Source organism: Scomber scombrus, chromosome 17, assembly GCF_963691925.1.
Source record: "Scomber scombrus chromosome 17, fScoSco1.1, whole genome shotgun sequence".
NCBI classification, from domain to species: domain Eukaryota; kingdom Metazoa; phylum Chordata; class Actinopteri; order Scombriformes; family Scombridae; genus Scomber; species Scomber scombrus.
Genome location: NC_084986.1, coordinates 23,059,070 through 23,079,772, shown reverse-complemented (window position 1 = coordinate 23,079,772; position 20,703 = coordinate 23,059,070). Strand labels below are relative to the sequence as shown.

Sequence of the window (20,703 nt, the reverse complement as noted above, 5' to 3'; positions counted from 1 at the left end):
TCGCGGTCCAGCCAGACTACAGGTATATACGTATATCACAGTGCCATTTACTTTCATGTCAATAATCATCCCATGCCTGCACTCTTTTTTTAAGTACCACATATTGATTTTCTTCATCTCTCTCTACCTCAGAGTGCTGACTGTCCAGGCATGAGGCAGGCGTAATGTGTCGAGAGCTCAGAGAAATGTATGAATGTGGTTTCACACCTCAGCTTCTAAAGCAAAAAAACACAGATTTTACAGTTAAAATGTAATTTCAGAAGCAAAGTATCTCATTTTTATATTCTGTAAGGTTCATTTTTCTCACCCTCTACTGCATAGACTCCACTGAACAGATGCATTATGAATTATCAAGCTTAAGTATGTCCTGAGGACTATATAAAAATCTATATCACTATAAATGGGAATTTAATGTCATTTTATAAAACAAGCTTTGAAACATCTGGAGCAGACAGGTGTTTTAGTCTACTTATGAATGCAAGCTGCCTTTAGATTTATCATGTTGATGGAATTTTGGGCCTTTACGCTGTTGTTTTACACAGTCAGTAACTGGTATTTGAACTGAGTCAGTCAGAACAAAGATGAAAGCGAAATTTTTTCATCTTCATGCACCGAGTCAAATCAGTTTAGCTGGAAGTTTATCATTTATCAGAGAGAGACACATTTTAAATTCTCAATTAAAATTCACATTTGGTTAGATACTGCATATAATATTTTCTCTCATTTTCACTTAACATATGCCCCAGATTGACCTTTTTTTATTTATCTCTGTGTGTGTGTGTGTGTGCAGGGCGGAGGGAGGCATCACTAAGGGCTCGACCGTAGGCGTCCTGCTGGATCTGACCAAACACACAGTGACTTTCTTCATCAACAAGGAACAGCACGGACCAACTGCCTTTGAGAACCTGGAAGGGGTTTTCATGCCCGCAGTCAGCCTCAACAGAAACGTACAGGTCAGTGTGTGTGTGTGTGTGTGTGTGTGTGTGTGTGTGTGTGTGTCACCTCCAGATCCAGCTGTGTTTTACTACATAGCCTCAATACATGATTTCACATCTCTTCATAGTCTGTCCTCATCCTCAGTAGCAACGATCTCATTGTGTTTCCTCTTTTTTTTTCACCCACTGCAGGTGACCTTACTGACGGGCCTGGAGGTGCCAAAGAATATCAAACAGTAGGAGCTGACCGTGCCCCCCACCCCGTCCCCGTCCCCGGATACAAAACCAACAGTGTCATATGCAGCCTCACTTCGCTCCCACATGGATCTTTTTAAATCCTGTCAGATGGGATTCAACCCTCTCCCACCCTCCATCCTCAAATGCCCCTTTGTCTTGGATACACTTCGGGAAGTGTGTGAAACCCTGCTCCATCATTTGCCATGAAGGAATAAATCTGAGTTATGATTGGCTATAAATATATGGATTGAAGCTTGTGGACGTCACTACAGAGTTACTGCGGATTGCCATACTTTTTTTTTTTTTCATATCCCAGTCTTTGCCATGTGAACATTAGAATAATAACAGTACTTGTGTTATTATTCCAGCTTGTACTGTTGTGAAAAACAAACAAAAAAAGGACAAAATGGCCTAAAATGTCTCCTAGAGGCCCTCACACTATCAACAGTGACTCAAGACTCAAGTTATCTTTTGCTTTTCGTTGTGCTAACTGATACCTGATCTGTTCAATGTTAAGATATACAATCAGAAAACATCACCACAGTCTTTGTTAGAAGTTCATAGTTATAGGGTGCTTTCAGAAGGCGGGAAAAAAAAAGAAAAAACGGGGAGGGAGAAATGATTCAGCGATGCTCTGTGTTGCTCTGCTTCTCTCTCAGGTGTGTGTACAGATAAAAAAAACTGATGGAACCAGTCTTATTTTTTAGGAGTTAAATGGCACCACGGGTTGTTTCGCTCATGAAATATTCAAAAAGCTCAACTTTTATCTCAGTTGCAGCTCCAACAGCACTTCCCCTCTCTGTTTTCTGTTTCTTTTTCACCCCACCCCCTTTCCGCCCTCCCTCTCAGTTTTTAATAGAGAACTGACTTCCTGTCTGTAAGGTAGGAATATCTGACAGCCATCAAAACTCTCTGCGTCATGCAAAAGTGGCCTAAAGATCGCTTTGGTGCTGTTGTCAAAGGTTTACACACGCACAACGAGCTCAAAGCCAGGTTCTATTTCATTGTTCAGAGACATGATAGATCTACAGAGGCCTGGAAGAGGCGACTCAAATTTTCACCCTGAGGGAGGAATGTTAAAAACGTGGACCCGACCCTAACCTTTCTTTTTAAAAGCGGTTGTCTCGTGGTCATTTGATTGTGTCTTCATCTTCCAGGCTCTCTGTAGAATATTCAGCAGGTACCTTTAATGATCTCGAGAAAGTCACATCAGGTAAAGCTACGTTTCGCCGACGTCCACTCAGGCAGATCGGGTACGGCAGCCTGTAGAGGACAGTAGCTCCAAAATCCAACCAGACCACTGTGACTAAGGATATAACAATGTTTAAAACAGGCGTTACCCATGTATATTTGATCAAAGCCACTTAACTCAATGCAGCAGAGAATGGAGAGTTTTTAAATGAATTTAAGGTTATTTAATCTTTATTACGATATTGACATATTTCTATTCCCTATAATGTTCTGAGTGTGAGAGAGAGAAGTGATTAGAAGTGTAGAAAGACCTGCCATACAAATGTTTGGGGTCATGTATGTATGTGTGTGTCGTGTGTGTGTGTGTGTGTATGGTAATCCACCAACTGTAAATAGTCGACATGTGATTATGGCGTGTGATATTAAGCATGGATTACACACATTGAACAAGTTTACAAGATATCTGAAAGCTGTATTGTAAATAGTCGACTGTATCATTGTTCATTGCAACGAGTGACGTTAAAAGCCAACCGCTACGACAGCTCGCCCTCTGCTGTTGAGATGGAGGCATGACAGGATTCATGCATTTCAAAACTGATCCTGTTGTGACATATTGGTCATAATGTGTTTTCATACCTTTAACATTTTTGTCTGATAAGGTGTCATTTATCTATGTCATGATATTCTAACAGTCAATCAGGGACATAAAACAGTCTTTTTCTTTTGTTTTACATATGTTGAAGTTCTTATGATTGCAGGAAGGACTTATCACACCCTCATTCTTCTAATATCCACTTCAACAGAAACTTTACATATGCCAGGTGAAGCAGGTATTTCTTACTAAAAATTAGAAAAGGTCTATTTTCAATAATATAACAGAAATATTATACATTCGTTAATACTTATTTTAAAATGATTTACTTAACTGTAAAGGACTAGAGTGGTATGATATCTTTCAGTTCTTTCTTTAATGAATGGAGACATTCTAGAATAATGATTGAACCTTTTTGGGAGCTGGACATGTGGTTATATATTTTATTTTAAATCAAGAATGACAGGTTCAAGACATGTCCGTCCTAGAATAAGCAAACAGCCGGTGTGTTACGCCACAGAGCGAGTCTGCAACAAGCCTGACCGGCTCACCTGGCTTTCCGTAGAGAATGCTGCGTTCAGATTATGTGGGGAAGCTGGTATGAGGTCTTGAAGATGTTATTCGGGTTCTCCGTTTGGTTTCACCTGGTCAGCATAGATGTTTTTCATAGAAGACACTCTGACGTTACACAAACTGTGGTGGCCTGCTTACCGAGACACTTGAATAGAACAGGGGCCATTGTTAGTTTAAAGTAGGAGATTCATCATGGGCATTGGTCAGGATGCATGGGAAGAAAGAAACAAATACAAGACTAAATTTACACCATTAATCTAATCATCCCATGTCTTAAAATAAGGTTAATGATGTCAATTAAACTAAATGTACATAAGATAAGATGTAAACCAGTCATATCCAAGCTATTCCATAAAGAGCCATGTGGCTGCAGGTTTTCAGACTTGACTCATTTAATCAACTCATCTCAGTCTTCAGACAGTTGATTGGTCAAATCATGTGTGCTCTTGATTGGTTGGAAGAAAAAACCTGCAGGCAAGCAGGCCATTATTGAATAGTTTGGAGTTTTCCTGTGGTAAGAGGTTTGATCTTCCTCTCTAGTTTACATCAGTGTCCAAATTCTTCCATAAAGGGCCGTAATGTGCCTGCAGGTTTTTCTTCCAACCAATCAAGAGCACACATGATTCGACCAATCAGCTGTCTGAAGACTAAGATCAGTTGATTAGATGAGTCAGCCTTGGTGTGCTCCTGCTTGGTTGGAATGTAAACCTGCAGCTACATGGCCATTTATGGAATAGTTTGGACAGCTCTGTCTTACCAGGTCTGCTGCCCCATGTGAAGGTGAGAGAATGATTGAAAAAGAATGGTCTTTTAAATAAGGTTTGAGTGGACCAGGTGAACTTAATCAGGACAACAGGTCTGCTGTTAAAAAAAATGGATGCCAACCAAAGTATTTCATTACAGTGCTGACATTAGATCAAGAAAATAAGCCCATAATAAGTCATTTGATTAAAGTTGAAATCTCTACTGCACCCATATATAATGTACCTGCTGTGTAACATCCTCTATGCTTGACTACAGGTCAGAGAGGTGAACCACCGGAGGAAGAACACTATACTCTAATGGTATTTACGACCTTGTTGACCTGAGCAGTGCTTTCCAGTAGCGTATTTCCAACCTTTCACCTCGTGACATGAACGCAGCATTAGTGTAAATGTCAGGATTTGAACCGGTTCACCCCCCCCTACACCCCCACCCCCAACTCCCTTGACCCAGAAACCAAACATCTGACTATCTGCCACGGGGGACTTTCTTTCAACATTCCCCCAGACTGCCAGCTACCGCCTTAGGGTAACATTTGCTTCATGCTAGGCGTATCCTGACTGCTAACCTCCATACACCAGAGGAGAGAAATGTGCCCCAAGGTAGACTTTCATATAACCCGGGTATGAGATTTAGAACCCTGGAGGAATGTGAGACATCTATCATGTTCTTCTGCAAGTCTAGATGATTTTTTGGGAAGGATTAGGGGGGGTTACATGTCTCTAGGCAGTTCTGCCTCAGAGTATTTCAGCAGAGGTTTGGGAAGCCAGTCAGGTAAAATGGGGTCAGGCCAAATTCTTCATACCAACGCTTAATGTGGCTGATAGGAACCATCATATCACGTTATTTTAAATGATTCACATTGTAGTCTCTCCTGTGTAGATGCGCTATTGTAAGTGTGCTTGTATGGCATGTCCCTTTACCCCCACACTCACCCACCCACCCATGAATGTGAGATATTTAACTTGGAAATCTGGTGCTGGGGGGAAAAAAAGCATGTCAACGCGGTTAGCTACTTATAAAAAACAGCACAGGGACAAAAAAAGGCATTTATTTACTGTATTAAGTATGAATATATTTAATAATATATTTATTTTATTTTCTATATCACCCTCTTTCAATTTCAAGTATAAAGTGGAATGGCTACTGATTATATATGTGTATATATACTGTATATGGTTGATTGAAAAGGGTTACAGGTAAAAAAAACAAAATCTCCTCAATGTGACACTTTTAACTTCAAACATGTGTGACGTGCTGCAGATAAGCTTCATATTTCCTCATGCTCTTTTTCTTAAATATATAGAAATATATATATAAAACAAAAAGCTGCTTCAGAGAAAACTGTGTGAGAATTTGTGACCTCACCCAGCCGCACACTGCCAGATCACACGGGTCTTTGTTTCGCCATTATCGTCATTCAATCGTCCACTTTTGTTTTTCCCTTTAACCAAACGGATAGAAGTGGTTCCTGTGAAGACTTGCGATGTTAAGATCTAGAGTTTGACTTCTTGAGGCTTCTGAGAGGTGATGTAAATGGCGTTTTATTTAAAGGGGCGAGACCGTGCAGTGTTTGTGTGTGTTTCTTCATGAAAATTTCTGTTTTTTTGGTAATAATTACCATTGTCTGTCTCCTTGACATCCCCTTTGATCCCTGTCCCTTCCTGCCAACTTGTAAATGTTTTGTACGACTACATGGTTTGTATATGAGGAAAAATGCATTGTAACTGCGTTCATTTTAAAAGCCTTTACAGTGTAAAAAAAACACCAGAAACTGAAACTGTCTTCTTCTTTTTTCTTTTTTTTTGGGTTGTTTATAAAACAAAATAAATTAACTGTGATGAAATATGATTGGACAGAGGCTCCGGTTCTGTGCATTTAATGTCCTGCCTGCAGAAGCAAAATCAGGGTCCAGTCCGAGGATTGATCGATTGGATTCCTGACTCAGCAGTCTTTGAGCTGTAACACTGTCTCATATTTTACAGCAGAGTGGTGACATGTCCTCAAAACTGCATTTCATCATCAGGTCGTGTCCATTTCCTCCTCATGTGTTTGGCTGCAGAGTCACTGATGGAGCTCTGGTCTGCTGATATTTTCCTGAAGATTTAATCAGTCACCTGCAAACACACACACGCACACACACAGAGCTCAGAGACCATATGCACTCCCCTTAATCCTCACACTTAACTTGCACTAGTTTCATTAGCCTAAAAGCCAACTGATATATCGGTCAGCTGATATTATTGGCCGATATTGAGCTATAACAGATATATTGGTATCGGTGAATACATTGTCTGATATGTTCCAATATTTTTTTCCCATAGATAATATAATTATTAAATTCCCAATAAAAGTGTACTGTTTCAGTGCACTGATGTCATTTTATACATTAGTTTGTTTGCTATTATTATGCTATTTTATTATCATTATATCAGTGGTATGAAATGATCTTCAAATTATAATATCGTTAATCGCGATCATTTCTGAGACAATATATCGTCCAACAAAAGTAGTTACTGTGACAGAGCTAGTCACAAACGTTTGATCACCACATTTGAGTGATCACTGCAAAAAAATATGTTTATGACATATAATATTATCGGCCAATATATCGAAAACATCAGTTGGCATTGGCCCCAAAACTCCAGTATTGGTCAGACCCTACTAATAAGCAGAACTCCTCATCAGTCATTTGTAGAAGTAGAAGAACACACACCTATTTACTTCTCCTTTTGCCTTTGATTTTCTGGATCTCCTTGGAGCTGAGGATCAGCACGCCGTTCTTGAAGCGCCCCACCTGACCCGAGGCCGCGCCCATACCGGAGGCCGCCTTCTTCGACTTGTCCCTGCTTTGAGATGTGCGACATATGGAAATGCATGTTTTTCAAACGGCTGAGATGTAACCAGACAGGCTGTGTGAACATCTGTCAGTGTGAGGTTTTTACTCTCCGAAAGGCTCAAACGATACCAAATATGAAGAAAGCAAATTACTGCTGCTGTGTTTCTATCCACAGATTGTGATGCTTTAGACCTACTTATTTAAGATAATTATATACTACACAGATTCAAAGACACTTAGGGAGAGAGAATGTTTGCCAGGGTGGAAGTCTGAGCCTTTGACTCTCACTTGACGCCGCCCTGCTGCTGCTCTGTGATCCTTGAAGATGTGTAATGAGGGAAATGTTTATAGTCCACCCACCTTTGATTATTCTGCTTCTTCTTTTTCTTCTTCAGCTCCTACAGAGCAAGGACACATGCTTAGAATCTGAATTTCATACATTTCTTTTAATTACCATTTTATTCATTCATGTATTATTCAACAGAAAATCACCACAGGTCTGAGGTTATCATCTCCATAAGTATAGCTAACAATTAAGCGATATATACATCCACTTATATGTAAAACTGGGGCGACCAGTTTCCTGTCTAACACTTCAGACTAACTGGAGGTGCAGGTCTTACCGGTTGAACCTCCTCCTTTGCTTTCTGCTTCTTCTCTTTGACCTGCTGCTGTAGCATCTTGTAGTTTAAATACTCCTTCTTAGGAGGCTGATCAGGAGAGAAGAAAATATGTCCAGCACTTTGGAAAAACACTAACAGGACTCAAGTCATGAGGTTTTCCAGTTTCAGAGGAAATATGAGGAAAGTTGTGCTTACTCTGGCTCCCAGCATGACGGCTCTGTCCTGTTCAAAAACACGCTGCTGCTCCTTTTTATAGCCAGTGATTCCAAACCGATGGACCTCCAGACGAGCCTAATACAGCACACACACACACACACACAAATAAATGTAATATAATTTTAAAACATGCAGAAATCATTTAACTATATTCACATAGTGAGGCCACAATTTTGCCTTTGACTTGAATCTTCAATTAAAGCAGATGTTTCAATTTAGTAAATCAGCTCTTGAGCCACATGAGTATAAATGCTACAAGAAATGTCTTAAACAATATATTTAAAAAGTGGGATGAAAATTGTCACCTTTTCCAAATTGAGTTCTTCTGGTTCGTCGCTTTGCTTCTTCTCTATTGTCTGAAGGGGCTGGAAGTGATGACATCACACATACACAAGAGAAGAAGGAGAATAAAGTGAGTAGATGAGCATAAACAGAGAAGGTTAACTGTGAGTGTACAAATAGTAAATAAAAAACGAACTTCTAGGAAGAAAATAAACTACTTTTAATAAGAAGGTGCTGCATTTGTACACACAGCTGACTAGTGATATTAACTGTGATTCAGCTCCTTAAAGTAAAGCTGCTGTAAAAAGTGATTAATCCTATACGAGATGATTTTAGTAACTGCCTCATACCACTCTAACTGCTTGTGCTGGCGTCCATTATAATGTCAAAACTACTTTCCCCTATTAGCCCTGTTGCTTCATGCCACCAAAAGGATGTTGTCATATCTACATCTCATCGTCGTCTCTTCCTTGAGCCAATAAATGATCCGTTTCTCCTCCTTTATGCTGTGAGGAAATACAATTTCTCTCTGTGCAATGAAACTAATTTCCTCTGTGCTGTATAAAGTTTCAGCAGATTCATTACTAAATCTGAGCATAAGCTGGTAAAAGCTGAAGGATTTCACAGTGCAGCTCGATACTGAATTTTTTAGGGCCAATACAGCGATGTTAAATTTACATTTTCATGCAGCTGATAGAAGTTTGAGTAGGAAAAAAATGAAACCCGCAAAAGCCTAAAAAATATGAGTTACCTCACCTGTCAAATTGGTTCCTGTCTAATTAGATTTGTATGAAAAAGGCAATCCAATAAGGACATGTCAAACAAGTACAAGTGAGCTCTCGGAGCTTCTGATTTGTTTATTGATTTGTTGTTTCTGATTAGTTTTTTATGACTCAGATTGGAGCAAATCTTCCACTAAGCTTCTGACTTTATTGTTCTGAGAAGACAGAAAGCAGAATGCAGCTGTATAAGCCTCACAGCCTCATTACAGTATGAATATTTATGACAATACCAAGACTGACTGAACTCACTGCAGTTTTGTGAAGTCGAGTTTGTGTCGTCAACTTTTTTTTTTTTTTTTTACAATTTTCACAACCTGAATGAACAGGAGATAATGTGGACAAGGCAAGAAAACAGGATAAATGAAATGGGGTATTCAACAAGCAGAATCTGAGGAGGAAATCATTTGTAAATAATGTTTTTAACAGCATAAAGAGCAGGGAAATACAGACACTTATGGTCTAAATCTGATATAACATCCTAGAATACAGCAATCTGTAATGTGTCCGTAGCTTCTATTCTTAGATCAAAAGGCAAATAAATGTATTACTGAACTGCAGGTGGCATCAGAGGAAAACAAGTCAGTGCTGGACCTTGTGAGCCTCAGCTGTGCTTTGAAATACAGAAAAAGCTAAAAACAATGATAGACTTACAGATATTTTATCAGGTGCTGGTGTCTGCTTGGTCTTCTGTTTCTTTAAGGGGTCCTGAAAGGTCACGACCTCCACATGACTCATCTGCTGGGCGGCTGAAACAGAGTAAGACATGATATCTTTAACAAGTGAGAAAAGGAGACATACAGAACACTGTGCTGGACTACAGGATGGTGTGACCTGACCTGTTTGCTGAGGAGTAGTGTTGTCAGATTTTGATAGCTTCTGATGGTGTGTGACACTGAAAGGATCTGATAAGTTGTCTTCATTGTCAGCTGAAGTTACGTCTTCTTCCTCTTCTTCCTCACATCTCTTTCGTTTTCCCTTCTTCGACTTATTTTTGGTTGCTGGTCTGTTACCTGCACCATCAGTCAACAACACAGGTACAGAAAGCATTAAATCTGATTCATTTTTAAAGGCATGTAGTGTCAATTTGCTATGACTCCTAAGCATAAATAACTGCTGGCTGATTCTATTCAGTTCAATACAACTTCATCACTTTATTACTGCAATCCTGAAAAGCATCAATAAATAGAAGTAAAAAATGAATGAAAAACTATTGATAACAAAGCTGAAAACCAATAAAAGACTGTTAGGTTAAAAAAAAAAAACAATGGGTGGAATTAGTATAAATACTTAAATACATAAATAGAAATGCAAACAAATCTGAAAATTAACCACACAAGCTACTGAAGCCATACATAGGCATGAAAAAGTGACATATGGAGGAAAGAGAAGGTGGACAGTAAAGTTCAACATCTGCATCTGTAATTACACATTTATTTGTTTATTTATTTTAACTAATTACTTGACAATATTCACCAATAATAACTTATGTAACTGTAAATAAACTGAAGTTGATCCCTGAACTCCAGGCAGTGATTAGTACAGACCACTAATGTACAAAACCTGAACTTGCACAGGTCAGTTACTACTTTATATTAAATCATTTATTAAGATAGTATGTCTTTCTTAACGGATGGATAAAAGCCTGCAACTGAAACATGAATACATTTTGTTGTTGTGGGTTATACACCATGCCTGTATGTCACTCTATACCATCATAATAACTAATAGTTAATACAACTGTATGGGAAAGGTTTATTCATTCACCCTGCATTAATAAAACTAAGGTTCAACAACATGCATTTAAAAGATTTTTACCCCTGCTGCACCGACTTGACTTGACATTGTGTATTTATTCATTTCATTTAGCTAAAACAAGTAGGAAATAAGAAGAAGTAAGATACATTACGTTTCTGACGGCCTGTAAGCTAGCCTGCTAGCTTGTTCACTCCACTTACCAAAGTCATACAGTTTGTCCAAAACATGTTCAAGAAACATACAATCGTCGTCTTCTTCTCCGTTAGCTTTGGAGCTCATTTTAACGGAACTGTACAAGCAGGTTAGCAAAAAAAAAAGAGCACAAAAACAGATGCTAACTCGCTAAAGCTCACTTACTGATAGCAAGCCGACAGCATGAATGAAAACAAACGGTGAAAGCACGTGGGGGTGGTCGTTTACGGCCACCGTAGGTTTTACGTCACCTCACCAATACACGGAAAAGTCAGCGAATAGTAACACGCCCATGTGAAGTTGTTCTGATTCTGTCATCAACTACAAACGTGTTTAAACCGAGAAGCAGGACCGTAAACACCTCCATGCATTTATAACATCTCTGCAAGCAGCGTGTATGTGTTTGTGAAGAGTGACGGAATATGACGTCCAGCGCTGTTTGTTCGGTATGTATTTTAGCCGGAAAGCTAAGCTAACTTAGCTCTCACTGTTTGACATTTGACATTTCATTCAAACAAGTGAATAACACGTTCATATAGGTGTATGTCTGTATGTATATAGCAACTCAGCTTAGACACACACTGTTCTGTACTGCAGCTGAAAATGTTACGGACGTTATTGAAGCAGTTAATAGAATTACTTAGCTATTACTACATATTATACTACATGCCCACAATGTTAAGCAACATGTCTGTAGCGTCAGTTCGAGTCTTGGTAGCTGAGGAGGAAAACCTGTTTCACTGTTAATACGCACACCTAAATGTTGTTTTAAGACACTGTCACTTCTAGTCTAGAATCAATAGCTGTTTCTAACACAGTGCGTTTGTTTTGCTTTTATCCAGCATAGAGATCCTATGCTGAAGAAAAGAGATGATTTTGAAGACATGTTGGAGGAAAGGAGGAACTCCAGTGACCTCAGATACGCCCTCAGATGTTACACACCTGTGGTTTACAAAGGACTGGCTCCCTGTAAAGCCAACCAGCTGAAGAACATGGTGCTTCAGTCTGAACAGATACATTATGTCATCAATCAGGTGAGTCACAGCTGATTGGAGCCAGGCCAGTATATCAGCAGATATGAGCTAAATTGACTGTGGTTTATAACAAAATAGAAATGAGAGCATATTTTAGACATACAACAAAACAATAAATATCCAAGCATTCAAAACATTACGAGTGAATAATGGAAACAATAACAAACAAACAAACAATCAATCCAACAAACAAACAAACAAACAAACAGCTGTCACATTATCCCAGTCCATCTCTTTGTTCATCCTGTCTATATTGGTCAAAAGTGTTATTTTTATATATCTGTTTAAACTTGTTTAATGTTCTGCATGTTTGTTACTTGTTGCAGATATGTTGGTATTGGAGGATATTTAGGCTGATAAATGACAACAAATTAAAGTATAGAAATGACTGATATAGAGAAAGATGTGTTTTCTGTTTGTTTTTCAGTGAAAAGTCACACAAACAGCCTATCATACAAAATACACACCTCAAAAATATTAAAGTTAAATAGAATTACATCATTTTACATTGTAAAATCCTGATTAGAACAAAGTAATAAACTCATGTAAACTTCTAATAGAATAGTATAATCTTATTTTATTTTTTATTTTACTATTTTTCAACTGTAAAATGTACATTTCTTGGTAGTAAGCAAAAAAAGTAATGGAACTTTATAAAAACATGTTGATTTATGTGAGGGATTTTGCAAAGAAGATTAATATCATATATATAAATATATAATGTATATATAAATATCAGCTCATCAAATTTCAATATCAGTCTCAAATCTTGTATTAATCTGGTTATACCGGTTATACAGGACGGATGTTCTTTAAAGGAAAACTGGTCAGTGTGTGAAGTGGTGCAAACATAACACTCAATAGAAGGCAGACTAGTGAAGATGATTCCTATTTTTATGCTTTACTTTTACAACGTCTGTATACAAGAACTTATGTCAAGAGCTCTGTGCAAGCTATACTGTAAACTCTATTATTCTCTGTAATTATTCATTTGTTAATTCATAAATATGTAGTATTTGCTTTAGCAGGTACACAGCAAAGGGAGGATTTCCGCTCATTAAAACTGAACTGGAAAATATGTTATTTTGATTGTCCAAGGTTTCCAAAGAGATGGGCAAGGCTGTCGATGAAGTCCAGGAGGAGGTGTCGTCCATCTTGGAGGAGATGGCTCAGCGTCTACAGCTCAGCACCGTTCGCTTCTTCGCCTTCACTCTCAGCAAAGTCTTTAAAAATTTATTCAGGAGCATCTGTGTCAACGAAGAGGGCATCCAGAGAGTGAGTGTAAACACAGACTGTCAGTGAAAAGTTAAAAACACTTCATACTGACACGGACACAGCTAATATGTGTTTTTTGCATCGTTGTCAGCTCCAGCAGGCCATTCAGGAGCACCCGGTCGTTCTGCTGCCAAGTCACCGTAGTTACATGGACTTCCTGCTGATGTCATACATCCTGTACACCTACGACCTGGCTTTGCCTGTCATCGCTGCCGGCATGGGTAAGCATGGGAAAGAACAAGTGTAAAAGTTCATTAGATACACATGTACATGCTCATACTGCCCAGAGACGTTAATTCTAATATATGGTATTTTTGGAGGATCTACTTAGTTGTGTTCTAGACTGATTTATATTTGTAGGTGTTTCAGAGTATTTGTACATAAACTTACAGTCAGTATTTCCTTGTAGACTTCATGGCGATGAAATTTGTCGGGGAGATGCTTCGCATGTCTGGAGCTTTCTTTATCCGGCGATCATTTGGAGGAGACAAACTGTACTGGGCTGTTTTCTCCGAGTACGTTAAGACCATGCTCAAGGTGAAGATACTGTTATTTATTCTCACAGACTTTTATGTTTAAAGTTAAAGGACATATTTTCAGTACACAGAGCCCAGCCAGAGTAAACACAGTCCATACAACTTACAGTTTAAGAATGCTCAGCCTTGGAAAGAGTAAATACTATCAGTTTTATGTTTTTTTCCTTTTTTTTTCACTTCAGAATGGATATGCACCAGTTGAATTCTTCCTAGAGGGGACCAGAAGCCGAACATGCAAGTCTTTGACCCCAAAGTTAGGTAAGTCCCATGAAAAAGCAAGAATAATGGAAAACTGGAATTCATAATCTGCATGTCATCTGTTCAATATTTCCTGTTAGATGTTTGAACAGATACCTTCTTTTTCTGTCTGCCACTAAATCTTCTTAAAACATACTGTATATGTCACAAAAAGCCGTGATCATAAATAGAATTTTCTAACATGTTTCAAATATAGTTTTGTACATTTTTATTAGTGGTACAATCCATTTTAACCTTTTTTATTCTATAAGCAATACTATTCTGACTTTGTGTCTTCATCCAGGTCTGCTGAACATAGTGATGGATCCATTCCTCAAAGGGCAGGTGTACGATATTAACTTGGTCCCGGTCAGTATCAGCTATGAGAGGATCCTGGAGGAATCGCTCTACGCCAGGGAGCTGCTGGGAGTGCCCAAACCCAAGGAGTCAACTTCAGTGAGTCACTTAAACATCGGATTTGGAAGGAATTACAAAGCAGTGTAAAAATGAAACAATCACTGTAAGATTTTTGCCAAAATAAAGTGTAACAATCCTTTAGTCAAAAGTCATTTTACAGCCTGAAAGTAAAGTGATACATGCAGGAGAGTTTTAAAGTGGCTCATGTGACTAGTTCAACTAAATGTTTATCACCTGGTAATGTATTTTTTGACACCACTGTAAAACTAGGAAACCAACTTCAGTCTGTTGTTTGCTCACATCACAGATTCAACATGTTAATATTATGCAAAATTATGCTAAACAAAGGTGTAAATGAACTAACAAGAGAGCTGCTAACAGAAGGTGAGTTTTATGGCACACCTGATCTTCACGGCTCATCACTACATCTTCATCTCTCCTTTTGCAGGGTCTGTTTAAAGCCAGAAAGGTCCTCAGTGAAGACTACGGCAGTATCCACGTGTACTTCGGTCAGCCCGTCTCCGTCAGAAGTTTAGCTCAGGGCAGAGTTAACCGCTGTCAGTTCAACCTGAAACCAAGGTATGATGTTCAAGCATTAAACTACGAAAGGAATGCTCAAATTCCAGTGCGATTACTGCTGTTTCATCATTTTTACTACATTAATAGTTCTTGTATGTACTTCATCAGTAAAGCTGTTCTTATCTCTTTTCAGGAGAATAAGGCTGAGTAGGCCTCAACTAGCTAAATCTCTGTCTTTTAACTATTATGATTCACTTTGCATGAGCTCACACACATTTTAAAGCTCCACACACATTCCTTACCTACAGCTGACATTCATATATATTTGATATCTTGACTTTATCTAGTCAGGATTGATCTATCATCAGTAAATTCCCCAAAAAATGTGGCAACATTTTGGCATTTACTTGAGACCTGTCAGTAAATCTGTCATCTGTGATGCTTGTTCTGAACCCACTCACATATGAACTGGATTTCACCCAGCAGCTACTTCTTATAAATATTTGTTTCTTTATTTATGTTCTGTATTTCTATGAACTGGGTCTGATATTTCATTTCTTCAAAAACATTATTTTGTTGCATATTTTCCAGCCCTCATTAATCTTATCTAATGTAATTCAGTTTATCTTGTCTGGAGTCTTTAGGGGAGATTTTTGTGTAAGCTTTTAGCTTCCTAGCTCTCTTGCACAAGTGTTTGTTCACTTTGAATTCATGTATTGTATAGCTGAGTATACGTAGGTTAAAGTAGTGTTTTTATTATATGTGGATGTCCTGGTATACAAATCTACAAAATCTTTCTTTTAAAGTAAAGATTGTATTTCTTTTAATATGACATTTAAATATAGTAGGTGTACCATTTTTTCTGCAATTATAAAAACATGGCCTGACTCTTAGTTTCCCTCTTTTCCAGACACATTCCCAGAAGGCCCAGCGAGGATATCCAAAGCTTTGTGAATGACTCTGCCTACAGGTTGGTGAGGGCCCAGGAGGAGAACATGGTCCTGAAGCCGTGGGTCCTTATTGCTTCCCTGCTGCTCCAGAACCACCACCAGAACCAGGAGGAGGGGCAGAAAGGGGGGATCACACTGGACGAGCTGACTGAAAGCGCTGTGTGGCTCCGGGACCTTTCCAGGCAGTACGGAGCCTTCCTCCACTGGCCCGGTACAGTATGAAGCCGGTTTCCTCCCTCTCAGGCTGATGCAGTGTTGTCACAAGGATACTGTTGACTCTGTGCTCGAGCGAGCTGATGAACAAAGAGGCCTTTTGTTGGAAGTTCAGATGCGGGGGTTAAAAAGAGCTTATTGGTGGGAGCTGAAGTAATTTAGATGAAACTGATGCTGTGATTTTATTTGAGACTTTATCTTTAAAACCATAAATCCTTCACATGGAGTAGATTATCTGATTATATTCACATTAAGACCTTCTTGATAGATACAGTTGCATATTGGGTCCCATGCTTATTATGGCAGGACATCACTTCCTTTCTCTCTTTCCCGCTAATTCCTTTTTATCAATACAGTTTTTTAACTTTCTCTTTCAGACCACACGCCTCCATCAGAGGTGGTTGCCTCCAGTCTCTCCCTGCATCAAGGTCTAGTGAGGATCTCTGAGGGAAGAGTCCAGCTGGCATTGGAACAAGGTTGTTGTTCATTCATTCGTTTGTTTCCCTTTTTATAGATTTGTTTCTTCTTCTTCTTTATTCCTTGTTACAATGTGTATTTTAGGTATCTTACTTTCACTTTCAGGATGTTAAATGTGTAAATGAAATCATTAATACGCTTCAGATGTGATAGGAAAGAGTTAATAGTTAGGAAATGTGTCACAAAGTTGAGCTGATGTGCTTTTTAAATATATACATTTTTGCTTTTTGAAGTATAGATCTAGCTTTTAAAAAAAAAAGATCTATGTTGATGAAAGGCTAGCAATTTGCATCCACACCCTTCTATTGAGCCACTTTTTTGCTCTTTATAATATGTAGCTGCACTTAGAACCATATATCCACCACAGTCTGTAACGTTAAACACCAAGATTTTACACATTAACAGCTTCTGAAAAATAATATATAATATCTGGGAAAAAAATCGAATCATCTCTCCTGTATGTTTTGCCTTCATCAAACCTTTTAAAACATCATCTTGTAGCAGGAGGACAAGCGAAGCCAGAGAAGCCTCACAGCACCGTCACTCCAGAAGAGGATCTATTGAGCCAGGCGGTCGTCGTGCTCTCCTGCGCCTCCTACAGGAACCAAGCGTTGCACGTCTTCCTCCGACCGGCGCTGCTGGCCTCAGCCATCCACGCTGCCTCCTCCAACAATAAACGTAAGTGTGAGACTCCTAGGTTCCTCTCTGTGTGATGAAATGTGATATAACAATGCAGCACAAAGAAATACAGGGGAAAAGTCCTGCAAACTAAATTTCTTTTGTTGCTGTGGATTCAGATTCAGGCAACTTTATTGATCATTTGCAGCTTAACCTCGTCCACAATCACACAAACAACATCCAATATGTTACATGTCAAAAATAGATCAACAAACAAACGGTTGGTGAAGGATGAAGATAAATATAACTAAGGTCAAATAAATAGCAATAGAATAATAAATAAATATACTTTTGATGCATCTGTTATCAAGTAAAAGGCACAGTCATTGAAATGTCATTGTTGTGGAACATGTACCTGAATAAAGATATGTTCAACCTTTCTTAGCCACTCATAACAAGTGGCTTTCAATGTATAGATTGTGTAAAAGGGTGTCAGGATGGATGGAAAATTCCACAACATACAATAGATTTAAATCACTTTAAAGGAATGTTGTGCTGTCTGATCACACCTATTTCCACACTTATTTCCAACATGGTTCCAAGATGTTAGAAGAGAAAGAAAACACAAAGAAGCACTAAACATTCAGCATGAGAAACTAAACTAAAGGATATCCTAAAAGAGCGAATAACACACCAAATCAATTTCAAGAACTAAAAAAACTCTCACATCAGAAAGACAATGACAACCAAAACAATTTCATTTCAAATCTCACTGTAGATCTGTTTCCTTGTTCCATTAAAAAAGAAAAAAGTCCTAACCTGACTTGTATAAGCCTCTTTCATATTTTAACACTTAATGTGTAGCAGAAGGCTGCTCCACTATATGACACTGATATATATTTAAAGAGAGGAACTTCTGGCTGCATTATTGATTCGAGGCACAGATGGTACAGGTGGATTTTTTTTTTTTTTTAAGTGTGTTGCTTCTCCTGCATGTAAATCTTTGTGTGTTTTGCAGAGGACATCTATAACAGTTTCAGCTTCCTGAGAAACATGTTCTCCAATGAGTTCATCCTCTGTCCTGGAGCTACCATAGAGGTGAGGAGCATTTCTATACTGTTATACTTGAAATAAATACTACAGACCTTTTAGACTTTTCATTTTTCCTTCATCATGTGTCTTGTAGGATTTTGAGGAGGCCTGTTTCCTGCTGGTGAAGACTGGAGCTCTGCAGGTCACCCAGCAGGAAGTGGTTGTAACAGAAAGAGGCCACAGAACCCTGACCTTCCTCACCAGTATGCTAGACCCTTTTCTACAAGGATACCAGGTGAGAAAGAGAATGTTAGTAGTGTTGGTTTTGTATAGAGAAGGCTTTTTATGCGCATACACAACCATGTATTTGGATCAGGTGAAGGGTAATAAATAAAATAAGGAAAAAGTATTTGCATGCTTTATGTAAGTTTCTGAAATGTATTAGACTTTATCAGGCATTGTTTGAATGTTTTCATCAAATATGTAGGACATTTTTGAGTCTTTATAGATTTTTTAAAAGGCTTAAATGCGAATTTGTAAGTCTTATAGAGTTTCTTCATCTGCAGCACCAAGCAGTATTTTTCAATTTTACAGATGTTTTTTTTTTTTTTTTTTTTAAATCGGTCTTACCTGTAATTTTAGGCCCGTTGAATGTATCTTAAGACACATTAATACACTAAACAGGAGTAAAAGTGCATTCAATCAAGCTTTTTTTCATTAAGAAATGGATGTTTAAGCATCAGAACTCTTAATATCAGATCTAAATATGTGTGTGTGTGTGTGTGTGTGTGTGTTTTGTGTCCAGGTGGTGTGTCGGTTCCTGTGTGAAGAGGCCACTGAAGCTCTGACCGAAAAACAGTTTGTCCCTGCAGTCAGGAAGTTCATCATCAAACATCTGCTAGCAGGTTTCTCTCTTTGTCAAATTGTTTTCTTTGTGTGTGTTTTTTTTTTAAACTCAACCTTCCACAAAATACACTGATTTTCTGTTGTGTGTGTGTGTGTGTGTGTGTGTGTGTTTTCAGGCAGACTAAGATACAGTGAGGTACTATCCTCTGACCTTCAGAAGAACTCACTGGCAGCTTTGCTGAGACTGGGCGCTGTACGGAAAATCAAAGGGTATGTTGGCTTAGATCACCCTTGTGTTCCTGGTTGATTTGATAGCCTGAAGCAACAACTGAGAACACAACACTCCAATAATAGTTCTGCAGCATATCAATGAGGAAATGAATTCTCTGGAAACTACCAGAACCTTGAATAATATAACAACACACATATTATACAGTATGTGAAGCGGGGGTGTTGATGTAGATGTTTTTTTATTTGTATTAGCAGTGAGATCATGCAGTGGTCATATTCAGTTTATCACTTTTTTAAACCTTATTTCTCTTTTCTTATTTCTGAGTGACATGGCAGTTTAAGCTCCTTTTGTTCCATTTTTTTCCTTTTTGTTGAGAAATTGGTTTATTGGACATGATGGGGGAGTTGCAGCCTTATTGTACATTTGTGTACACTCAAGTCAGTTTAATTTATTTTTTTATATGTTTTTAGCCAAAATTCCAAAATCACAATTTGCCTCAAATCACATATAATAACCTCTATATTTAAACCCTTGATTCAGTTATTCAAGGGTTATTTGTGCAAATTATATCAGCACTAAACCCAAATGACAAAATCTAATATTTTCTTCCTTAACCTCTCATGGTATTCAGCCATTCAGCGAGTTTGTTTTTTGAAAGGAGCTGCAACATATTTCAAGAAATGCTGTCTGTCGTACTCTGAATTATGTTGGAACTGCATATTGCCTGCATAAGCTATGATTTTGCAGTGAGCGTGAGCAGAGACTTGTTTTGCTCTGAAAATAGCCATTAATTTCAATGTTCTTACTTCAGAGCGGAGCAGGCGACTTTAAAGGTCAACCAGGTGATGGTGAACTCATTGGAAGACACTCTAGGTAAGACACAAGCTGCTAAGTGGAGCCTTAACTTTACAAACAGAAATATATGTTGTTTTTGTTCTCCCAAGGCCTTTAAAATCCAACCTGTCCCTTTTTTTTAGGAGGAAAACTCCCGACTCAAAAAGCTGCAGTCGCCCGACTCTAATTCGCCAACCTTGTTTGCCAAAAAAGGAAGTGAGAAGAGTCGAATGTTTGTACCTGCGTATGCAAAAACAAGACGATTTCTCAGCTCATCTCAGCGTGGTACAGTACGAGTCGGCCCCAAAAAGGAAGTCCGTACCTGCTTTCTATAAGAGACGGAACAGTTGTCTGCCATCTGCAGACAACCTCTTTTTACTTTCTTTTTCTTTCATGTCTTCCTTTCCTCTCCAAATGCCTTTTCGCTTTTTTGAAAACTCTTTTATTCAAACCTTTTTTCTACTCCCTAAATGAACCCCGATGATGAGTAAGGCCTTTTTGAAG

General features: G+C 38.5%; 3 protein-coding genes across 7 annotated transcripts in view; 2 read left to right on the top strand and 1 right to left on the bottom strand.

Moving 5' to 3' along the window:
- The window catches only part of LOC133997520 (E3 ubiquitin-protein ligase TRIM9), a 50,597-nt gene extending 49,422 nt beyond the window's left edge, over positions 1-1,175 (top strand). For all 3 annotated transcript variants that reach the window (XM_062437132.1, XM_062437131.1, XM_062437130.1), the window contains exons 10-11: positions 791-953; positions 1,128-1,175. In XM_062437132.1, coding sequence (XP_062293116.1) covers positions 791-953; positions 1,128-1,175 — 211 coding nt within the window. The remainder of the gene's footprint in view (positions 1-790; positions 954-1,127) is intronic.
- Positions 1,176-6,098: 4,923 nt separating this feature from the next.
- On the bottom strand, positions 6,099-11,098 carry c17h1orf131 (chromosome 17 C1orf131 homolog). The gene is made up of 9 exons (XM_062437567.1): positions 10,988-11,098; positions 9,869-10,042; positions 9,684-9,778; positions 8,274-8,333; positions 7,948-8,043; positions 7,753-7,839; positions 7,490-7,527; positions 7,007-7,139; positions 6,099-6,407 (listed from the first exon to the last, which is right to left on the bottom strand). The coding sequence occupies exons 1-8, from the start codon at positions 11,064-11,066 to the stop codon at positions 7,007-7,009; spliced, it is 762 nt and encodes a 253-aa protein (XP_062293551.1). The 5' UTR covers positions 11,067-11,098; the 3' UTR covers positions 6,099-6,407.
- A 157-nt stretch (positions 11,099-11,255) lies between these two features.
- On the top strand, positions 11,256-20,480 carry gnpat (glyceronephosphate O-acyltransferase). Of its 3 annotated transcripts, none has more exons than XR_009927297.1 (16): positions 11,256-11,425; positions 11,822-12,013; positions 13,112-13,288; positions 13,380-13,509; positions 13,698-13,825; positions 14,007-14,082; positions 14,366-14,517; positions 14,927-15,057; positions 15,908-16,158; positions 16,538-16,636; positions 17,142-17,315; positions 18,274-18,353; positions 18,442-18,582; positions 19,093-19,403; positions 20,177-20,238; positions 20,343-20,480. XR_009927297.1 is itself a non-coding variant. In XM_062437022.1 (14 exons), the coding sequence occupies exons 1-14, from the start codon at positions 11,402-11,404 to the stop codon at positions 19,264-19,266; spliced, it is 1,932 nt and encodes a 643-aa protein (XP_062293006.1). In that variant the 5' UTR covers positions 11,256-11,401; the 3' UTR covers positions 19,267-19,463. The 3 variants fall into 3 exon arrangements, 1 of the variants encoding a protein (XP_062293006.1); XR_009927296.1 differs by having other exon boundaries at positions 17,139-17,315; XM_062437022.1 differs by lacking the exons at positions 20,177-20,238; positions 20,343-20,480 and having other exon boundaries at positions 17,139-17,315; positions 19,093-19,463.
- Positions 20,481-20,703: the final 223 nt, after the last annotated feature.